The sequence below is a fragment of the Rhamphochromis longiceps genome, linkage group LG9, assembly GCF_057381845.1.
Source record: "Rhamphochromis longiceps isolate RC_006_pf linkage group LG9, R_longiceps_female_GT1.1, whole genome shotgun sequence".
Taxonomy (NCBI): Eukaryota; Metazoa; Chordata; class Actinopteri; order Cichliformes; family Cichlidae; genus Rhamphochromis; species Rhamphochromis longiceps.
This window is the reverse complement of record NC_140565.1, coordinates 27,374,216-27,396,736: the sequence shown is the minus strand read 5'-3', so window position 1 is coordinate 27,396,736 and position 22,521 is coordinate 27,374,216. Positions and strand designations below refer to the sequence as shown.

Here is a 22,521-nt window from a genome sequence, read left to right as displayed (position 1 = left end):
TAAAAAGATTCGTTTTTAGCTGTTTTGTAATAGAAAACACAGAGTCCACCTATCACAAGCTCAGAAGGAGCTTTTCAGAGTCTGGGGGTTACTGTTGGAAAAGCTCTGTCTCATCAGCTTTTAGCCTTGTATGATGCACAGCTAGCAGGCCCTGCTCAGATGACCTCAGGGACGTGCTGGAGACAAAAGGATGTAAAGGTTCACTGATGTAAGCTGGTGCTTGAAGCACCTTAAGTTAAAACCAGAATCTTAAAATGGACTCTGAAGTTAATGGGGAGACAGTGCTGCTGAGTCAGCAAGGGTGTGACGTAAGTACTCGGAAGACATTGTGTGAGGCGTCATAGCAGGTTTTGCTTAAACAAGCAAAGAATGAATCACAGTAATACAGAAGGGATGAAATCTGCTTGATTTTCAGTGCAGAGTGTGCAGATAACACCAGTGCCCTTACACACGACATTGGAGGTGGAAATTTTGACACCGATTTCTGTTATAACCTAATATTTCTTGTGAACAGGCTATTTTTGTTCATGCTTTAAGATGAAGATGATACATTTACCAGTGACAACTCATTTAACCAGTGTTGACACAGCAAATGACTCATTTTAAAAGTAAATATTAAGTTAATTTGAGATTAAGCTGATGTTCCAACACTTTGCAATATATTTAACATTTATCTTTCCAGAACACACCAAATAAAGCACTTTTATTGTACTGTAATAACATACTATACTTAAGTATGTTATTCAGATGGTGTTTTGTAAATTCTGTCTTACGTTATTACTTTACACTTCCGTTTTACTACATTTCATAACTAAGTATGGCACCACATTTAGCTGAAAGCCTATATTACTCCTTACTTAGTAGTTTGTTTGTTTGTTTTTTGGGTAGGGGGGGGGGGGGGGGGTGCTTTTCTTGTAAATGACTGTGAGGTGCTGTTTCTGCCAAGCTCCAGAAGGGAAGGTGGGGCGGACATGAAGCACTGTTAGGTGGTTGACTGACACAGTATTGACTAATCAACCTCTGATTTCCTTAGAAATGGAAACTTGATGCAACACACACACACACACACACACACACACACACACACACACACACACACACACACACACACACACACACACACACAAAGAGAGAGGCTGTGTTTTGAGCTAAAGACAAGAAGGGTTTGATTTTTAAGCACACATACAGCGGGGAAAATAAGTATTTGACACATCAGCATTTTTATCAGTAAGGGGATTTCCAAGTGGACTATTGACACAACATTTCCACCAGATGTTGCCATCAAGCCAAATATTGAAGTCATACAATCAAATCAGAACATATAAGTATACAAGTTAAACCATAATAAATAAAGTGAAATGACACAGGGAATAAGTATTGAACACACTTTATTCAATACTTTGTAGAAAAGCCTTTGTTGGTGATTACAGCTTCTAGACGCCTCTTGTATGGATAGACCAGTCGTCTGCATTGCTCAGGAGTGATTCTGGCCCATTCTTCCACACAAACGGTCTTTAAATCTTGAAGGTTCCTTGGGCCTCTTTTATGAACTTTAATCTTCAGTTCTCTCCATAGATTTTCTATGGGATTTAGGTCAGGTGATTGACTGGGCCATTCAAGCAACTTGATTTTCTTTCTTTGAAACCACTTCATTGTTTCCTTGGCCTTGTGTTTGGGATCATTGTCTTGCTGAAATGTCCACCCTCTTTTCATTTTTAGCTTCCTGGTAGATGGCAGCAGATTTTTATCCAGAATGTCCCGGTACATCTCTCCATTCATCCTGCCTTCAATAATATGAAGTCTGCCAGTACCCCTTGCTGAAAAGCAGCCCCAAACCATGATGCTTCCACCCCCAAACTTGACTGTTGGTATGGTGTTCTTGGGGTGGTGAGCAGTGCCATGTCTTCTCCAAACATGGTGTGTAGAATGACTGCCAAAAAGTTCAATTTTGCTTTCATCTGACCATACTATAGTCGTCCAATAATCCACAGGCTTCTCCAAATGCTGTTGCGCAAATTTTAACCGAGCCTTGACATGCTTTTTGTTCAGCAATGGAGTCTTGCGTGGTGAGCGTGCATGGATGCCATGGCGGTTCAGTGCATTGCTTATAGTTTTCTTTGAAACAACAGTACCTGCTGATGCAAGGTCTTCCTGAAGTTCTGTCCGAGTGGTTCTTGGCTCTTGGAGAACCCTCCTGATTATTCTTTGGACTCCTCGGACAGGGATTTTGCGTGGAGCACCTGATCGTGGCAGGTTTATGGTGAACTGATGCACTTTCCATTTCCGGATAATGGCCCCCACAGTGCTCACAGGAACATTCAGCATTCTGGAAATGCACCTATAACCATTCCCATCAAAATGCTTTTCAACGATAAGATTACGAAGATCTTGAGAGAGTTCTTTGCTTTTACCCATCATGAAGTCTTTCCTGTGTGCCTTCTGGGTAATGAGGAGCCTTTATAGGCCATCAATTAGGACTAAAGCAGCTGATATCAATTAGTACTGATAGGGGACAGGATTTCTCTATCAATACTGACAGATTTCAGGTGATCTCCTGGCTTTCTATGTCATTTTGCCCCTTGTTATCTCCATGTATTCAATACTTATTCCCTGTGTCATTTCACTTTATTTATTGTGGTTTAACTTGTATACTTATATGTTCTGATTTGTTTGTATGACGTCAATATTTGGCTTGATGGCAACATCTGGTGGAAATGTTGTGTCAATGGTCCACTTGGAAATCCCCTTACTGATAAAAATGCTGATGTGTCAAATACTTATTTTCCCCGCTGTAGCTGTTACGTTGGTTGTGTGAGTACAGCAAAAATAAACATAGTTGCACTTTACAGTCTACATCTGCGTCTGTACTGGGAAACCATGATAGTGGGATTACAGCAGCCCCTTGTTTTCACTTGTATCTCACCAGGATGTTACGTGGATGTCCTTCAGCAGGCTGGTGAAGCGGTCGGTCAGGGGATCGCACAGTGGGCCCAGCAGGTTATCCCAGTTGGGCTGCATGTACTCGCTTGCCCTCCGTTGGGCATCGCTTTCACAGCACATATACTCGTGGTTAGGGGTGACTATGTAGGGGATGAAGTAGTAGTTACCACTGGATGCCTAGAAAGAGAGGAGAGAAGGTTTAATTACAAGTTGTTTACAGAAAGAAAAGCACTTTGACAGCTTTGTGCAAATGCCAGGTGTAAAAGAAGTCCAGGTGTAGAGATAAGGAGGTGAGAGTAGGGATTAGAGTGATTAATGAGAGGATCAGTGCACCACTGAGACTGTTTGGTAGCATCATACTACATCAGTGAAGGTTTCCAGAAGTAATAAGCCTCATGTACTAAGAACCACCTAACACTCTCTAACCTCTGCCTCTTCTTCCAGCTTTGCATATGAACAAATGTGATTACCTTTAAATCTGAAATTGAAATGATAAGCTTTGCAGGTACAAAAGCATTTGGCAAAGCATTTCAGGACTGACAAATCTTACACGCACTGCTGACTGTCTTTTTGTTGTGTTCATTCTTAAAACATATATTTCTACATCTTTTATTTAACAACTATATCACTAGATTTGTAGTTATTTAGTATGGTCGTCACAGCACCACACATCATTTTAAAGCAGTCACCATCATGATTTCATGCATCGAACGACAGCACTTTAGGCCACAGCAACTAGCTGCTTCTGATTTACACTTGTAAGTTTCTCCTGTTAAACTCTGTTCAGTTATATTCAGTGAGGATTGTTTCACAAACACTTTTTAGGTAAATTCCCCACAGTGGGATTAAATGCAATTCCATGATTCTTTCTGAGATGATGCAAATTTAATTTAGTGCAAAAACGCACATGCATCCAGCACTCTTAAAGCATGCTATAGCTGATTATCCATTGCTTCCTTTGTGTTGTTAGGGGCTTTAATCTGTTAGCCACACGACATCCCAGGGAGAGGTCATTGTTTTCCATCCTCACTTCCTTGTCTGTTAGTATTATCAGTCAACTAGGGAATATCCCAGCATGCCTTGATGCAGGCCTGATACCTACTTTATTTCTCAGACCAGAGCCTCTGTATTCTGGAGGCAACTGAACCCAGGGAAAACCTAACGGTGGAGGACGAGCAGCCTACTCCACACACAAACACACATATACACAAAGAAGACAGCATACATACAGTGAAGGTCAGTTTCTAGGAAAACTAACAAGTAATATGACTCTCGTTCTCGAGCCATTCATGATTTAACATGTGTGTACTTGTACACAATGTGTGTGAGAGTGTGTGTGTATATATATATATATATATATATATATATATATGCATTCCTGTCTGCATTTCTGCATGGGGGTGAACGGTATCTGCCAGGAATATTCCTCTAGAAATAGAAACAGATGGTGTGCACACAGAAATCTTTATAAAACATGCACACATAAGAAACTTACTGTGTTTTTCTGTGCCACCATGTCCTGTGCGGAGATAAAGAGCATGTGAGAATATGTTTCCAGACTTTCGGACAGTGACATAGTGTATTATTCCTGAATTGCTATTTTAAACAGCTGGTAGGACTGACTGTACGACATGTTAGTCTGTAAATAACACAGCAGATCATTTTGTCCCAAGGAGACGTAAAAGAATGGTGTCCATGAACACTAGTTACACTGATGGGAGAGTGTGCATGTGTACCTTCAGTGACTGGGCAGTGTCGGGGTCGGTGTCATGGTATAGGATGACATTGTTGGCCATGTCAAAGCTCTCCCTCACACCCAGGTGGTAAAACAAGGAGGGCTGCCGACACACATCGCTCATATCCACGACTGCAATGTCTGTAAGGAGGAGGTGATGGAGGTGACAACATAAGAGCATAGCTCTTTAACATTGATGCAATTTGCAGAGGTGACAAATGAGCTGAGTTTGAAATACATCTGCCTTTGAGTTTTGTGCTGCATCTGCCCCGTGATCTTTGGCCTCGTTAAATGTGGGAAATGTTTTGAGTGGAGTTGAAAAGAAACAAGAAGAGACACAGTTGGGAGCTCTCCCATTGAAAGATATGAACATGAACAAGAACATACATGATGGAAGGCATTGGTATTCATTGAATGTTATCCTTTCCTAGAAATCTTTTTTTTTTTATTTCTAGGAAACAACACCCACTCACCCATGAGAGCCTCCTGCATAGAAGAATCTCAGTATATGAGTCAGTTAAAGGCAAGTACAGACAATTATGCTGACTTGAAAATCCACATTTTTTTCTACTGAAGCTCAGAGGTAATAACAACATGCCCTCAATCTGCCGCCAAGTTTTATATCCTCTCGGGCCTACCTATAGGGAGTGCAGAATTATTAGGCAAGTTGTATTTTTGAGGAATAATTTTATTATTGAACAACAACCATGTTCTCAATGAACCCAAAAAACTCATTAATATCAAAGCTGAATGTTTTTGGAAGTAGTTTTTAGTTTGTTTTTAGTTTTAGCTATTTTAGGGGGATATCTGTGTGTGCAGGTGACTATTACTGTGCATAATTATTAGGCAACTTAACAAAAACAAATATATACCCATTTCAATTATTTATTTTTACCAGTGAAACCAATATAACATCTCCACATTCACAAAAATACATTTCTGACATTCAAAAACAAAACAAAAACAAATCAGCAACCAATATAACCACCTTTCTTTGCAAGGACACTCAAAAGCCTGCCATCCATGGATTCTGTCGGTGTTTTGATCTGTTCACCATCAACATTGCGTGCAGCAGCAACCACTGCCTCCCAGACACTGTTCAGAGAGGTGTACTGTTTTCCCTCCTTGTAAATCTCACATTTGATGATGGACCACAGGTTCTCAATGGGGTTCAGATCAGGTGAACAAGGAGGCCATGTCATTAGTTTTTCTTCTTTTATACCCTTTCTTGCCAGCCACGCTGTGGAGTACTTGGACGCGTGTGATGGAGCATTGTCCTGCATGGAAATCATGTTTTTCTTGAAGGATGCAGACTTCTTCCTGTACCACTGCTTGAAGAAGGTGTCTTCCAGAAACTGGCAGTAGGACTGGGAGTTGAGCTTGACTCCATCCTCAACCCGAAAAGGCCCCACAAGCTCATCTTTGATGATACCAGCCCAAACCAGTACTCCACCTCCACCTTGCTGGCGTCTGAGTCGGACTGGAGCTCTCTGCCCTTTACCAATCCAGCCACGGGCCCATCCATCTGGCCCATCAAGACTCACTCTCATTTCATCAGTCCATAAAACCTTAGAAAAACCAGTCTTGAGATATTTCTTGGCCCAGTCTTGACGTTTCAGCTTGTGTGTCTTGTTCAGTGGTGGTCGTCTTTCAGCCTTTCTTACCTTGGCCATGTCTCTGAGTATTGCACACCTTGTGCTTTTGGGCACTCCAGTGATGTTGCAGCTCTGAAATATGGCCAAACTGGTGGCAAGTGGCATCTTGGCAGCTGCACGCTTGACTTTTCTCAGTTCATGGGCAGTTATTTTGCGCCTTGGTTTTTCCACACGCTTCTTGCGACCCTGTTGACTATTTTGAATGAAACGCTTGATTGTTCGATGATCACGCTTCAGAAGCTTTGCAATTTTGAGACTGCTGCATCCCTCTGCAAGATATCTCACTATTTTTGACTTTTCTGAGCCTGTCAAGTCCTTCTTTTGACCCATTTTGCCAGCGGAAAGGATGTTGCCTAATAATTATGCACACCTGATATAGGGTGTTGATGTCATTAGACCACACCCCTTCTCATTACAGAGATGCACATCACCTAATATGCTTAATTGGTAGTAGGCTTTCCAGATGTGGACAAAATACTCATTTGCCTAATAATTCTGCACTCCCTGTACTATGCTTGCAGGGCATCTGAGGGGACTAAAACTTATACATGTGCCTGGCTCTTCCTCAGCTGAGTTGTGGTGCTGCCTAGTATAAATAGCTCGCAATTAAAGAAGAGCTCAGGTTTCGTTCCCCCTAAAAATAGGAGCTTTCAAAGGCATCATCTTTTCATAATGGAGACAGAATTATGAAATAAGTGACTGAAAATTATTTGGGGAACATTGATCGATTTATGGTGAGATTTTAATATATTTAACCATTAACAACAACAGGTGTCAGCTGAGTTAGCAAATAAATAAACAAGAATTAATGTCAACTCACAAGGCTCACTAAGATCACTATTGTCAACTGCTGTCTTGGATTCATACGAATGAGTTTAAATGTTGTAATCATCAGCATCCAAAGCCAGTAATATAAGAGCGTTCAAGTGCATATTTTCAGTCATTTGCTTGTTAATAGCCTGAGTGGCTCCATATTTCATTGGTTTACATATTTGCCCAACAAGAATCTGTACCATTTCTTTAGGATTGTAACAGGATATCTGAGGTTTCAGAAACCTCCAAAATCAAACATGTAGCACTATTACTACAATTAGATCTCATCTGAATAAGAAAGCAGCTCAACAAGTTGTGCAGAATTATATGTGTGAACATACAGAAAAGCTTTCACTATTGTGCTGCAAACTTGGTAGCCCATGACAGACCTTTTTTAGTGATAACTTTTTCTATTAGTACATTCCTACTGCTGGAAAGATTAGAGCTTGAGTATGTGTATAGTATGTGCATAGGATAAAGGGTGCAAAAAGGAAGAAGTACCTCTACAAAACACAAAGTTACTGCATTCAAAATATTACTGAAGTACAGAAGTAGAGTCAGGTATGTATTGGATTAAAAAATATAAGCATATATACCCAACTGCTGTAATTTTAGTACTTTAGTATAACTTTGAGACATCTATCATTTGTATGAACCTATTTGCAAAAGATAAGTCATGATGTAATACGAGGCTACAAGTTTACAAGTAAATTACTGACTACTGAAAAAAACCTACTAGTGTTGCGAAATCACAGTCCAGGGTAGTAATGCTGCACAGTCATGCTGCACTATAACAGTGATCTCACTGCATAGCTTACAATAAACTTACAACTGTTGTAACACAACAGTCAGGAACCACTCACAAGCTATTACGCAACTTAACCCCTGATTTAATAAAAACATATTATTAGTGCTAATGAATCAAAGCATATGGTGTATGAGGAATTAACATAGATTACTTAGCTAAAAGTACTCTGATCATACCATAGTCTTGCAAGCATGAGTCTTATTTATCCTACCTTCTGGAGTATGCTGCAGTGTATGTTAAGGTTCAGCTCTTGCTTTATGTCTATAGTTTATTCTACAGTGTGTTCACACTGTGGTGGAGATAAAATATCTTGAGTAATTTCAATTTAAGTTAAATTGAAGAAGTTCAGTTTAACCTCTTTTTTCACTTTTTATTTCGACACTTATGTAGTAACATTTTTATTTACCACTTGTGTACTTACTTCGAATATTTGTTTATATTCCATTTTATTTTTATCATTGTGTATTGGTACCTCTTCCACCATCAAGATTACATGCTACCCAAACACCAATACAGGTACGTGTCTCATCATGTGACCACCACAACCAGAATTACTGTAAGAACAAAAAAAAGCTTTCCCGACACCAATAAGGAAAAGAAGAATAGTCTGCATGATAGATAGATACAGTTTTATATGAGCTGCTTAGTTAGTTTTAATAATAAAAAGTTTTCGCACACTTGCAGTTAGAAGTCTGACTTGTGCAAACCTGCCCTCCCTCTTGTGTAACTTTCCTGTGAAGTACCTGCATCATAGAAACTGTCCAGTACTGATGTTTCTCCAAAGTCCAACCTTCCGAAGGTGACGGTGGTGAGCAGGGCGCTCTCCGAATCACAGGCTCTCTGCAAACACTGCAGCGCTCCGGACTCCGGGCTGCTCGCCATCACCGACTTAAGCCCATCGTTCAGGACGTAGACGACCCGCAGAGAGCGCTGCTTAGTCGGTGGACTGGGGCTGGACACGTCGCCCCTCTCTCGGTCCCGCTCCACCACACACACCCCAGCTGTGTGGTCTCCCCCCATGTCCGACGCCGGTGCGCTCTGCCCGGTTTCCATATCGAGAACCTGGAAAGTGACTTCTTCTCCGCTTGATATCTACCACCCTCTTTATTCTCTTTGCGCCTTTCGTTTTCTCCTCCTCTCGCTCTCACTGGTGGCACACCTGTCCTGGCATGAGAGCACGTCTGAGTCTGTCTCCTTGCATCTCCGCCTCATTAACTCATATCATCTGACGATTATCTCGCACCAAGACGTCCGCTTCATCCAGACTGGATTTGACTGGATCCCCGAGAGAGAAAGAGAAGGAGGAGGAGGAAATGTGGTGAGAAAAATACACTCAGAAGTTGGAATATTCCCTTTTGGCTCAGCTGTACTCTGGTATGAAGTTTTCCACTGGCGAATAAACTCTGGTCCTGTCAGTCTAGGAAACGTTATCAGAGTGTTCCCGTTAGTCTAAATATATGACAGCGTGTCCTTTTGGTCACCTCCTCTGCCCACCGCGTAAATAAGCTATGTTATTCTCAGTTATGATTTCAAACAGCATAGAATATCGTGTGATGTGACTGTTTTTTCAGCTTTAGTTATCCTTCTGGCTCCTTCTAAGTTTCTCTCCAGAGAAGAAGTTTGTCTGATTTCCAAATATATGCCCAAGATTTAAGTAGTGGCCAATTAGAGAGGACTTTGTGCACTTTGTGAGAATTATATGTGCACGGCCTCCTGGTTAGTCTCCATTAGGGACTAGTGCCGTCTTAATGTTTAACCGCAGAGGCTGTCAGAGGCCATTCATCACATGACGGAGAGGACAGATGCAACAGATACACGTCTTCCCAAATTAGCATCATTAGATAACAACTGGCTATTGCATGGGTATGAATGTTTCTTTAAGGATCCTAATTGCCGTAACATTAAGTGTAATGTTAGAGTTACTGTGTTTTATAAGTTGTGAGATTATTATATTATCTTATGCCACGTATACCTCTAATTAAAGATTGTGAAATCATTATGTAGTTTTAGGTTGCATTTTACTCCTGACTTAGAAGGAGGTTGCTGATTTATTGTGAATGAATTACATTGTTTTATGATGCATTATACTGCTGATTTATAAGAAATAGTGTTTTCAGAGAATCATGGCCTTATTTGTCTGATTAGAAAAAACAGAACATACTGCACAGGAAGCCAAGGTCATAACTTAGGCTAACCAAGAGAGAAAGAACGTGGATGTTTAGGTTTTATGACTTTGGAGGGGTGCTGAAGCTATAAGCATGTGAGAAACGGTGAGATACTTCGAGATCTGGCGGACACCCAGAAGTGTTGTATGGAATAATGAGAATTGTATGGAATAAAGAGATTGTTGATTGAGCATTTTTATACACCGAATGTTGTTCTTCCTTCAGCCCAAAGATCAAACATTTGGGTTATTTAACAAAGTTTAGACAGAGATTAATCATTTTGATAATCTAAATATCAACAGACCTACTTACTTAACCCTCTGATGCATAGTGGTCACTGGAGTGGACAGCTACTAAAACGTACATATCTCTTTAATGCATTGGTTTCTATGGTGGAACTGCATATTAGCCTTTAGAGTGCTCTCTGCTGCCATGCTCCATTGAGGTCAATTCAGTGTTCAGTTAGTGCAACTGCAAGTAAATTTCCTCTGAATCAAAGATGGCAGACAAACTGTCACCCCTGCCGACCACTGCTGGCATATCCTGTCAATCCTTCTATGCTAAAAGAGCCCAACAGGTAAAAAAAATATGATGATATGCAGTAACATCTAGGGAAGGATATTATCTGTTTGGAATAAGAAATTGTTATGTCTAATATGTAGAAAACTACGATTAACCATGTGTCCACTGTAGTGGACATCATGCATTACCCACTATATTTTTTTAACATAAGTCATAAATTGTCTCACTGTTTTTTGGGACTGTTTTGGTTATAAGTAAGCATATAATTGTTACATTTATAAGCTACTCATTTAAAATATATATTTCTGTGCAGATCAGCTGTAGTTTGAGTTACTATAATAATTATTTTATCATATTTTGTAGACTTCAAATGCAGCAAAGAATAAGGCAGCGTACAGAATAGTCCAGGAAATTCCATCCAGCTCCAGTGATGATGATTTCATTGATGAGTGCAGTGATGATGAGTTCAGTGATAAGTCCAGTGATGATGAGAGTGGCTGCCAGAGCAGAACAGAGACATAGGAACTACGGACAGCCTAGGTGTGATGAACACAGAAGTGTTTGGAGATGCAGAGACTAAGATGTCAGTTTGTGTTTTCTTCCAGCATGCTACTAAGGGCTTGGTAATACTGTCCTGCATCGTTATAGAACTGTGTAGACTCAAAAATGTTTCTCTTGTTGGAGATAGTTTGCCATATTCAGGTGTAGGATTCACAGCTAGGACTGTTGATTGGTTTTGTTATTTACGTCTAAACATTGGGGCCTTATGAGTTGAAAGTTCCAAAAAAATTGCTGAGATGTTTTTCAAAGGATACAAGCAAACAAGTGTTTGTATATTTACAATAGAACACAAGGTAATTAATTTTTATAGTAAATTCACAGTATTTCATGCTAAGTGCTCAGGCGCATGTAGTCCACTGGAGTGGACAAGTTTATAACTTTATAAAAAAACATATTTTTGGGAAAAAAAGAGTTGAACATTTTTTTTCATGTCCTGAGAAGAATAAAAGCACTTAAGAAAAAAATCTTGACCAAGGCTTTCATAATTCATGCATCAGAGGGTTAAGGAGGGAAGTAACGGTCCTGGTGTTCTGTCTCCTGTCCTCTCCCTGCTGGCCTCCTCTATGATGTTTGACTTATAATTAGATCTCTTTTCTTTCAAGTTTCTCTGGTTGAGTTAATGAGCTGGAGGACATCTCTTGGTAGTTCGTGTCAATAGGATTCTTTGTTCTTGTTTCAAATGTGTCTGGTAGTTTTATTTTCACAATTTTATTTCTGCTAGGTTTAGTTAGGCAGTGATGTTTGTTTAGGTCAGAGGGAGAACACCACATCTTAATTTTTTAATTCCTTGGGTGCAGTGGTCTTCTGTTTGGTGTAAGTATTGAGTTACAATCAATGCCTTTTTTTTCTTTTGTTTTTCTCTTTGAGATCAGTAAATATTAAGATTTGATCTCCTTGACTGTTGTAGCAACCTGAAGTTTAAAACAAGTAATAAATGAATCTAGTGCAGTCCTCCTGTGTAGAGCAGCGCAGGCTTGGACTATAGATACATGCATGGTGAAACAAAAGAAAGAACTATACTTATGATCGATGTGTAGTAATAAATGTATTCATTTCTATTAAGTTGGACTAAAAGCATACATGCTATCTCTGTTAAGTCTCTTTTTAAAGCTGTTATAGATGATTTATTCACCACATGGGGTCAGCAAATTATGGAGCTCTGACATTAATTCATATTTTGTATTTAGTTCTGTTTTGGTCTTTTTACAGTATGCCCATGATGAAAGAATGCTCCATTTGCCAGTATTTTCCATCCACCTGGGATAAACTGCCTGTGATTGCTTCCACTTGTCCTATTCCCCTTGCCTATCCAAGCTGCCACAGGAGCTAGGATAGGCATCCGTCTATCACTACTTGTGATAGATTAATTACTGTCGAGGGTGTACCCCACCTCTTGCCCAGTAGCAGATGGGATATGCTCAAGCTCCCCACGACCCTCAACTGGATAAGTGGAAGAAAATGGTTAGATGGATGGAGTACAGAAAGAGCTCCAGAATTGAAGGACCTGCAATAGACTGCCAACCTGTCTAGGGTGTACCCTACCCCTTATTATTATTCAGAATTGGTTGAGAAAATGGATATATGGAAATGTTGAAACTGAATTTTGACAAATAGTTCCACTTCATCAAGTCTTGTCACAGTTCATATTCTTGTTTAAGAGTACTCTTGTCGGATAAATTTCCACCATCATATTGTAAACAAAATTAAATTAGATTAAAAGTGGGACTTCAGTGGGCCATCTGCAGTTTTGTGCTTTGCTGGTTGGCAGGCTATGCATGCAGGTCATCCTGATTTAAGCTTAAGACAGTGAATTAAGCTCAAGCTGTAAGATTTGGGTGTGTCTTTCTATGCTCACCTCACCACTGGTTATGGCAGATTACTGCTCCTCTCTGAGGTTGTCAGATTTTGTCCTGCTGGGTTTTCCTTCCTAACACTGCCTAACACACTAGTGATTGCTCATTGGGAACTGTCTGATTGTTGAGGTTGTCTCCCTAATTCTGTAAAATGTCTTTACCTTGCAGTTTAAAGTGCACTGAGGTGATTGTTGTTGTGATTTATCACTTTAAACTTAAAAATTAAACATAACCGTGAAAAAAGAGGAACCACTGTTTTTACTTTTCCTCCCACACTACTGACTAAAATCAGCATATCATTTTCCACTGAACACATTTTTGCTCTTTTTTTTCCAAATCTGATTACAACATCCTCTTTTTCCACTTATGATGCATTTTTATAATGGTAAAAACTTCCTTATGCTTAGCTCTACATTTGAGCTCTACTGCCATTTTATCACATTTATTAGAGGAGACTTTAATATTTTCTAAAATTGTGCAATAAAAAGGATGCTCAATGTAAAAACCTAAACATCCAAACACCATTACATTCTGCAATAGTCAAATATCTTTTGACATGCAGCTGCAGAAATCCTGCAGCAATTTCAGTGACCGTTAAGACTGCACCATGACTTCTCCTTTTGTTCAGTCTAAACTTGGGCAACCTGAGAGCATGTCTGCTGTCTATCAAAGTCATTTGTGCAGAAACACCAGCTACTTGAATAAGCAGTAAATGTGCAATGGGCAAAATGTGCCTTTGAAACAGAATGTACACTATACAAGCATGCACATTTTACAGACAGTCACGTATAAACAGAGTGTGCACACACAGTACATAATAGCATCTTTATTACACTGAAATATAAAAGTATATATATTTATCACTATCCTGGAGAGAAAGGACCAAGTCAAGAAAACAACTTGTAGCCTCAGTTGTAGCAGTTTTCTCTTTGTCATACGAAAGACAGAAAGAAAGAAAAAAGAAATAAAGATTTGGAATCAAAAACATGAAGGCCACAGTGACGGGTTGCCATAGATTCTGTGCACATAAAAGGAAAGGAGGCAAACAGCCGTACATGCTATATCACACATACATACACATGCACACACATGTGAGGACCTTTCATTGTCTACATTCCTCAAACTCTGTCTTTAAAGTTACTCTTAACCTGCTGCCAAAAGAGCACCACAAACACGAGAAGCAAGTGGCTCTCAGTTTGGTTTTTAGGAGTGAGATGCCAACGGCGCAACAGTTTTGTCAGCTTTCTGGAGATGTGAGTGAAACTGAACAAGAAAAAAAAGATTAAATAGTAAGGTCTACGTAGAGAAGGCATTGAGTTTAACTTGATAAATGTCACACAGATGTGTCTCTATGTGTCTTGATGCATGCTCAACCATCCTGGAAAAGAAATCACAATAAGTTGATCAGTGTGTTTTTTCTCTTCAGATAAAAATGCAATTTGCAGCCAAACACTGCAGGAATAATTTTCCATCTGGGGTTAATGTGCTTTTGTTGCATTTTGAATGAGTGCAAGATGGAAAGATTCATTCCGCTGTCATGCCTGTACAGTAAAAATAAAGCTGGAGGCAGAAGATAGTTAGCCTATTAACATAAAAACTGGAAATGAAGGGGTAAGCTGGCCTCTTTCCAAAGATAACAAATGCCGCAACTCTTCAGGATGATAATTTATCATATAGTGGGACTGATTCGTAACAAAAACACAGTTTGAAAAAGTTGCTTACTTGCTAGTTTTTGATCATAAGCAAAGTCAGCCCATTTCAGTTTTTCAACAAGCTAGAGATGTAAATGGTAAATGGCCTGTATTTATATAGCGCTTTACTAGTCCCTAAGGACACCATAGCGCTTTACATATCCAGTCATCCACCTATTCACACACACATTCACACACTGTAAAGAGGACATCAGAAAATTTGCTACACTATGCCATCATCTTTTCCAATATTCTTCAGTCTGGCACCAAAAGTGTGTGAACAGCTGTCCACAGGAAGGATGACAGTATTTATAATAGTTGTGTAAAAACTATTTCACAATTTTGTGAAAACACATATGGCATTGATTTCGAAATGATGTTTGATGGCATGGAAATTATAGATAGTTGTGGATAAAATAAATGGTGCATAGCAAATAAGGCATATTAACAGCTAATTAGGCATACGTTGTTTATGTATGTGCTAAAACAGATGTAATTTCTGGAAGTTTTCAGTGTTTGTAATTTTACTATGCTTCCATAACCTCTAAATTCTAGTGTTTATGCTTAGTTAAGCTAACCTGGTGCTGACATCTGCTTATATGTTTCCCCCAAAAAATCAAGAAACTCCTGTAAATAGCACCTACAGTATCAGCACTTATCGTGCCAGCTACTTTGATTAAGCTTTTCAGTATCCTGATGTGCTTCCAGGTTCAACTGCAGATTGAAAACACAGACGTCACATCTGTGGTTAAAGGAGAATGCTGCTGAGAATGGCAGAGGCATCAGATTTACCCACCTGAAGTCTACCATAGATGACCTGAGCATTAATTTTTGTCGTAATTTATTTCTTAATTCAAATGATAACCTTTAAGGGCACACGTGTGGTTTACTGTTATTTAGATATTGTTATGATGGTGTGTTTTATTCACCATTTACAATGCTACCAACCGTTTTAGAGAAACCAAACAAACAAAGAAAAAGGAAAACGGTCTCAGGCTCCCTAGCAGCTTCTGGAGGCTGACCAGTCATAGCAGAATGGGCTCACTGGAAAAGAGGCCATGACTAGAACAAGACTAAAAACAGTTTAAGTAAATCATGCAAAGATGTACAAGTAGATATATATCTTCTTTATATGATCCTTACAGAAGTAAAGATCCTGTAAATGCAACAATAGCTGCATTTCCACCAAAAACACTACTAACGTTCAAGGGAACTAAAGTCTCATGGTTACCCAGCCCAGTTGAAACTTGGTAGAGAACTAGCTGTAGGGACATCACTGTTGGCACCCCTGATTTGGGATTTGTTCTGCAACTGGTGATGCTTTAAAGATGTGAATGAAGAAATTAAGAAAAACGAGTGTGGCCCATTTTAAAAACTGGTAGCTGCAAAATGCCCTATTTCACCTGATGCTCAAGGTGGTTTGCCACACCTGAATGTTGTCCTGGGAAATTGTATCGCTGGCACGTAATAATTTTAATAAATGAAAAAAAACTTTGCAAGTCATTAGATAATTTATCTGTTTCCAGTCAAGGGCTGTCTTGAACTAGTGACATCACTTCTCACAGAAATAGCTCACTTTTCTTTTTGTGACCCCGACTGACTCCCTGAATCTCTTTGTTTACCCACTGAAAACCTGGTAAGTGCATCTCAGGAAAGTTAATGCAGGGCAAATGCGGCTAATTTACATTTGCAAAAGTGTCCCCATTTTCAGTATGTACGCCTACAGTCCTCACATGGAAGGAAAACAAGTGCACAAACATACACACACACACAGATAAGAGGCGAAGGCCGCAGAGTGGACGCAGAACAGCACAGGGGTCGTCTGAACCGACCGGGCTACAGAGGTCAAAGTTTCTTTCACACAGAAAAATGAAGTACCAGTGAGGTTGCCACGGCAGCCCCGGCTCTGTGTCATTGTTCTGTAACCGTGGCAACACGCAACGACAGACTGCAGCGCAGTCAGTCAGTACCGGTGGTACAGCAAGCTCCAACAAAATAGCAGTAAACTGAACAGAGAAGCCTCTTTAGAAGAAAAATAAAGAAGTAAACACAGGATAAGGCGGCGTCGGGGAGAGAAGGTGGCTGACTCCATGGTGCTGAACAGTTGCTGATTGTGATGATCATTTGGCACAAACTTCTTTTGGCTGAAGAGTCTCAGACCAGCAGTGAGAATGTCTTCAAAGGATGGCCTCCAATGTGGTGATAAGAATGCGACAATAAGGATGCTTTAGTCTTCATTTTGAAAGGCTCTTCTTAATGTGTTCTACCTCCATCTGTGAAGCAAACACAACCGTGAGCTCAGCTAGTTTCATAGCAATTAAAAAGAGTTATATTTACAACCAAAGATATGAATATAAAAATTTGTATCAGAAATGTGGTTATGAAAAGTGTAAATGTTATAGTTAAGTAAAAATTAATGCTGGTATGTCAAAACAGATGGTTAACTACATAACTATACACACAGGTACTGCCAATACTCTATCTCTGATTAGAGATTCTTGACACTTCCTGTACTCCTATTTTGAGTTTACATAGTGTGTTGCCCATCGATACAGATTGTATTTGTGGCATGAATCATACACACTAGATGAACTCATCTGTTGATGGTAAATACAAACAACACAAATACAAGTACAGGCCATTTGATGAGTTTGTAAACTTATAGCTGTGAAGTCCAAGCAAACCAAGGTATCAATACAGGAAGTAAATACAGGAAGAAGGGGCTATGTTTTGAACTATTGGAAAACATGGAAAATTTATGTTCATTTCACAGCATGTCTATAGTTCTAGGCTCCATCCCAGAATACAAAGCATGAGCAAAGAGGCTGTGCTCTTCAACGGATGAAAAACTAATAGAGAAATATTACTAGAGCTCGTCATTCGAGCAGGACTCTGAGTAGAATCCATATTGAAGGGAGCCAGTTAAGGTGGTTCAGGCATCTGATCCTGATGCATCCAGCTCTTTCTAGGGAGGTGTTTTGGACATGTCTTACTGGGAGGGTGGAAAATGCTGCAGAGATTATATCTCTCAGCTTATTCTTGGAAATGTCTTGGCATTTCCCCAGAAGAGCTGGAGGAGGTGGTTGGGAAAAGGGAAGTCTGGGCATCTCCTCCCCCAATACACAGACCCAGATAAGCATCAAAAATGGGGGGATAGGTAATAAATATACTTGTGTGACTGTTAATATACAGTGGGGCAAAAAAGTATTTAGTCAGCCACCGATTGTGCAAGTTCCCCCACCTAAAATGATGACAGAGGTCAGTAATTTGCATCAGAGGTACACTTCAACTGTGAGAGACAGAATGTGAAAAAAAAAAATCCATGAATCCACATGGTAGGATTTGTAAAGAATTTATTCGTAAATCAGGGTGGAAAATAAGTATTTGGTCAATAACAAAAATACAACTCAATACTTTGTAACATAACCTTTGTTGGCAATAACAGAGGTCAAACGTTTACTATAGGTCTTTACCAGGTTTGCACACACAGTAGCTGGTATTTTGGCCCATTCCTCCATGCAGATCTTCTCGAGAGCAGTGATGTTTTGGGGCTGTCGCCGAGCAACACGGACTTTCAACTCCCGCCACAGATTTTCTATGGGGTTGAGGTCTGGAGACTGGCTAGGCCACTCCAGGACTTTCAAATGCTTCTTACGGAGCCACTCCTTTGTTGCCCGGGCGGTGTGTTTTGGATCATTGTCATGTTGGAAGACCCATCCCCGTTTCATCTTCAAAGTTCTCACTGATGGAAGGAGGTTTTGGCTCACAATCTCACGATACATGGCCCCATTCATTCTGTCCTTAACACGGATCAGTCGTCCTGTCCCCTTGGCAGAAAAACAGCCCCATAGCATGATGTTTCCACCCCCATGCTTCACAGTAGGTATGGTGTTCTTGGGATGCAACTCAGTATTCTTCTTCCTCCAAACACGACGAGTTGAGTTTATACCAAAAAGTTCTACTTTGGTTTCATCTGACCACATGACATTCTCCCAATCCTCTGCTGTATCATCCATGTGCTCTCTGGCAAACTTCAGACGGGCCTGGACATGCACTGGCTTCAGCAGCGGAACACGTCTGGCACTGCGGGATTTGATTCCCTGCCGTTGTAGTGTGTTACTGATGGTGACCTTTGTTACTTTGGTCCCAGCTCTCTGCAGGTCATTCACCAGGTCCCCCCGTGTGGTTCTGGGATCTTTGCTCACCGTTCTCATGATCATTTTGACCCCACGGGATGAGATCTTGCGTGGAGCCCCAGATCGAGGGAGATTATCAGTGGTCTTGTATGTCTTCCATTTTCTGATGATTGCTCCCACAGTTGATTTTTTCACACCAAGCTACTTGCCTATTGTAGATTCACTCTTCCCAGTGTGGTGCAGGTCTACAATACTTTTCCTGGTGTCCTTCGAAAGCTCTTTGGTCTTGGCCATGGCGGAGTTTGGAGTCTGACTGTTTGAGGCTGTGGACAGGTGTCTTTTATACAGATGATGAGTTCAAACAGGTACCATTCATACAGGTAACGAGTGGGGGACAGAAAAGCTTCTTACAGAAGACGTTACAGGTCTGTGAGAGCCAGAGATTTTCCTTGTTTGAGGTGACCAAATACTTATTTTCCACCCTAATTTACGAATAAATTCTTTACAAATCCTACCATGTGAATTCATGGATTTTTTTTTCACATTCTGTCTCTCACAGTTGAAGTGTACCTCTGGTGCAAATTACTGACCTCTGTCATCATTTTAAGTGGGGGAACATGCACTGACTAAATACTTTTTTGCCCCACTGTACCTTGGCAGCCTGCCCAAGTAAAGCATATGTGAAGGAAACACATTTAATTTTCCAAAACACATAAAAAATAAAGTTTTAGATGAATTCATCATTTTTTTTTACATTAATAACATATTTACTAGTTGCTGTTAATTTGTGGGCCTGTTTTAATATAATCAATATTGTTTCTTAGCCATCTCATTTCCTCTCATTTCTTCACCACCTTTCACTCACCTGTAAATTAATACGAATCGTCCTCTCCTCATCTAGTGCAGTGGCCAGCTGCTTCATCTCCTGCCTGAAACAAACCGTCACAAACAAATCATGATTGTACATATACAAGAAACAACCTGCTGCTTAAAAGGCACACACTCACCTATGTTGGCTCTTCAGCAGGTCTATGGAGGCCCTCAGGTCTCTCAGCTGGTTCCTGAGTTCCTCCAGAGATAGGGGTGTTTGTGGTGAGTGCCGGAGCTCGGGTGAGGGACTCAGACCCGAGGAGGAAGACGGAGAGGCGGATCGATGGCTGGAGTTTGGCGGGTTCAGGATAGAGGGCTTGGCGGGCAGTGGTACTTTACTGTCAGGAGCCTATCCCAAACACAGATCAACAAGAAGAATTGAAGAATTTAGCATTTATAATATTTTCTTCCTCTCATATACAAGATCTAACCTCGTACACAACGTCCTTCGTGATTAAAATATACAGAAAATGAAAAAAAATAAGAGACTGTGCAGGATTTTAGGTTCAAGAAAGAAATTTCTGTCTTGATTTTAAGCACTTTACAGAATAAAAGTATGTGTGTGTCTGTATGATCAAAGCTGCAAGCTGGATGGGCCTGGAATTTATTGATAGATTGTTTCACTAACTTGATGATGTTCAACTTAAAAAGAAAGAGTCAAACTTGACCTTTTTTGTGATATTTAACCTTAAAAGTGACTTAATGTACTTCATGTAATTAAATAAAGCATTATCTTTTTTTTATCTGCCAACACTAACATTTGCCAGAAGCCTTGAGTAAAATTACCAAAACACAGTTTTACAAGTCAAAAAACATGAAATTCTGTAGTGTAATGCCCCCTGATGGATTAAATGAGAAGCACAAGGAACTGCCATGGCCGTACAGAGATGGTGGGTACTCCTTTCCTCAGGGAAGCATCTACAGATCTGGTGGAGACAGAATCATGATTGTCCTTCACTCGCTCCTTGTCCTTCCTGACCTCCACTATCGGTGAGTCCAGGTCAGTGCAGGACAGAGAAGACTGCAAAAGAAAGAAATGTGCTTAAAAATGTATACATTCACTGGTCTTCTTTTTTCAGACTACAGATATATTCTGATAGCAAAATATCCACAACAAGAAGAAAGAAAAAAAAAAAATCCTTGTATACAAACTGAGACAATAATTTTTAAAAAGCATCACAAGAAATTTATATTTTGCAAGGACAATCTAGTTTAGCGAGAAGAATGGAAATGGGGAGAAACATCTTGTCACAGCCTGGGCCTCTGACCCAGCGCTCCGAGTTTATTTTGGTATTCTTCTCGTGTTAGCTTTGTGATCATGTGTTATTCCTATTTAGTTTAGGTTAAAGGCAGCCATTATTTATTGTTTCCTTGGTTTCCATATTTGGATTCTTGAGTTTATCATGTGTTTTTAGGTCTGTAGGCTTAGTGTTGTCATGTCTAGTTTCCTGTTTTATTCTGAAATAGATCGTGCGTGTTCTGTGTTCATGTGGTTAGTTTTTCTCTCCCCTGTGTTGTAATTATGTTTAATTCTAGTCAGCTGTATCCTCATGTGTCCTCGCGTCCCCTGATCACCTCGTGTGTATTTAAGTCCTCAGTCTTCCTGTGCTCAGCGTTGCATCGTCTGTTATCTCTCAGTCATAGAGTGTCATAGGTTTTTGTTTTCACTGTGTTTCATAGTTACTCAGTATTCATGGTTTTTCATAGTTTTCTTTCACTGAGTTTCATAGTCTTTCAGTTACAGTGTTCACAGTCTTCTTTGTTTTCTTAGTTTCAGGTTTTGCCACCTGCAATTAGCCAAATGTTGGAATTAAAGCTCTGTTCTCCTGTGTCTGAATTTGGGTTCGCATCTGAAATGCACCGGCTGCTCAGTCGTGACACATCTAGGTCTATTCTGAAGTTAAGCTTATTTGCCTGACAGCATCTTTAAAGGTCACAAACAAATCTGTGGTGAGGGGTGTTGGCTATCAAAAGCCTTGATTTGGGTGAAATTGAAGTAACAAAGTCTTGATGAAATGCTGCAAACAGAAGTGATAAAAATGCAAATAATTTGATTAAAACATTTGTGACTGCATGAAAACAAAGCTATGTTTCATTGAGTTCCCTGAATTACATTTATTACTAAAAGCTGTGAGGGTGGGAAAAGAAAAAGAATTTAATTTCAGTGCCTAAAGCTATCAGAAGAATGTGAAGAAACATCTGCTAAAACTTCCTGAGTTTGTGTGTTATGTTGAAGGCGTATCAACAGAAGTTAAAACAGGGCTAGGCCATATTTATGTGTAATACAAATTTATACCAAAAGATGGTGCAGTGAGTCAATGTAGCACTGTAGCAATGTTTAAGCTACTAAGTGCTGATTTAGACTTATTCAGGGGGGTTTATGGTTACAAGGTACCTACAGTGTGGATTTAACAGCAAGTATAAATCCCCTGTAATGCAGAACAATGGCTGATGTTTCTGACTGAAAACCTTCCAAAAAGAAACCACACTTGGTTGGAAAGAAAAGAAATAAAATAAAAACTTGAATAAAGAGTAGCACCATCTTATGCTACATAGAGCGATGTCAGAATTTCTAAGACATCAGTGTAAGCCTCGACTTTTTGGTAAAACATGACTATACTGCAAACATAAAGGTTTTTATAATTGTCATTTTTATTTATTTCATTTATTTTTTTTTAGGCTGATTGACACTAAAGTATTGGTAATAACAGAAAAGAGTGGTTAGCGTTCAAAGCTTAATCTACAGTCAGCCAGCAGGGGGCGACTGTATTT

The 22,521-nt window shown here is 39.9% G+C and overlaps 2 protein-coding genes across 4 annotated transcripts in view; both read right to left on the bottom strand.

Moving 5' to 3' along the window:
* The window catches only part of map3k15 (mitogen-activated protein kinase kinase kinase 15), a 29,920-nt gene extending 20,485 nt beyond the window's left edge, over window positions 1-9,435 (bottom strand). The window contains exons 1-5 of one of the 2 annotated variants that reach the window (XM_085419124.1): window positions 8,695-9,435; window positions 4,677-4,816; window positions 4,436-4,459; window positions 4,043-4,120; window positions 2,924-3,117 (exon numbers count right to left, since the gene is read on the bottom strand). In XM_085419124.1, the coding sequence (XP_085275250.1) occupies window positions 2,924-3,117; window positions 4,043-4,120; window positions 4,436-4,459; window positions 4,677-4,816; window positions 8,695-9,004 (746 nt within the window). In that variant the 5' untranslated portion in view covers window positions 9,005-9,435. The remainder of the gene's footprint in view (window positions 1-2,923; window positions 3,118-4,042; window positions 4,121-4,435; window positions 4,460-4,676; window positions 4,817-8,694) is intronic. The other variant, XM_085419125.1, reaches the window with a different exon arrangement.
* Window positions 9,436-13,479: 4,044 nt separating this feature from the next.
* sh3kbp1 (SH3-domain kinase binding protein 1) overlaps window positions 13,480-22,521 on the bottom strand; it is a 46,500-nt gene continuing 37,458 nt past the window's right edge. For both annotated transcript variants that reach the window (XM_085419123.1, XM_085419122.1), the window contains 4 exons: window positions 20,633-20,770; window positions 19,887-20,098; window positions 19,745-19,808; window positions 13,480-17,016 (listed from right to left, as the gene is read on the bottom strand). In XM_085419123.1, coding sequence (XP_085275249.1) covers window positions 16,978-17,016; window positions 19,745-19,808; window positions 19,887-20,098; window positions 20,633-20,770 — 453 coding nt within the window. In that variant the 3' untranslated portion in view covers window positions 13,480-16,977. The remainder of the gene's footprint in view (window positions 17,017-19,744; window positions 19,809-19,886; window positions 20,099-20,632; window positions 20,771-22,521) is intronic.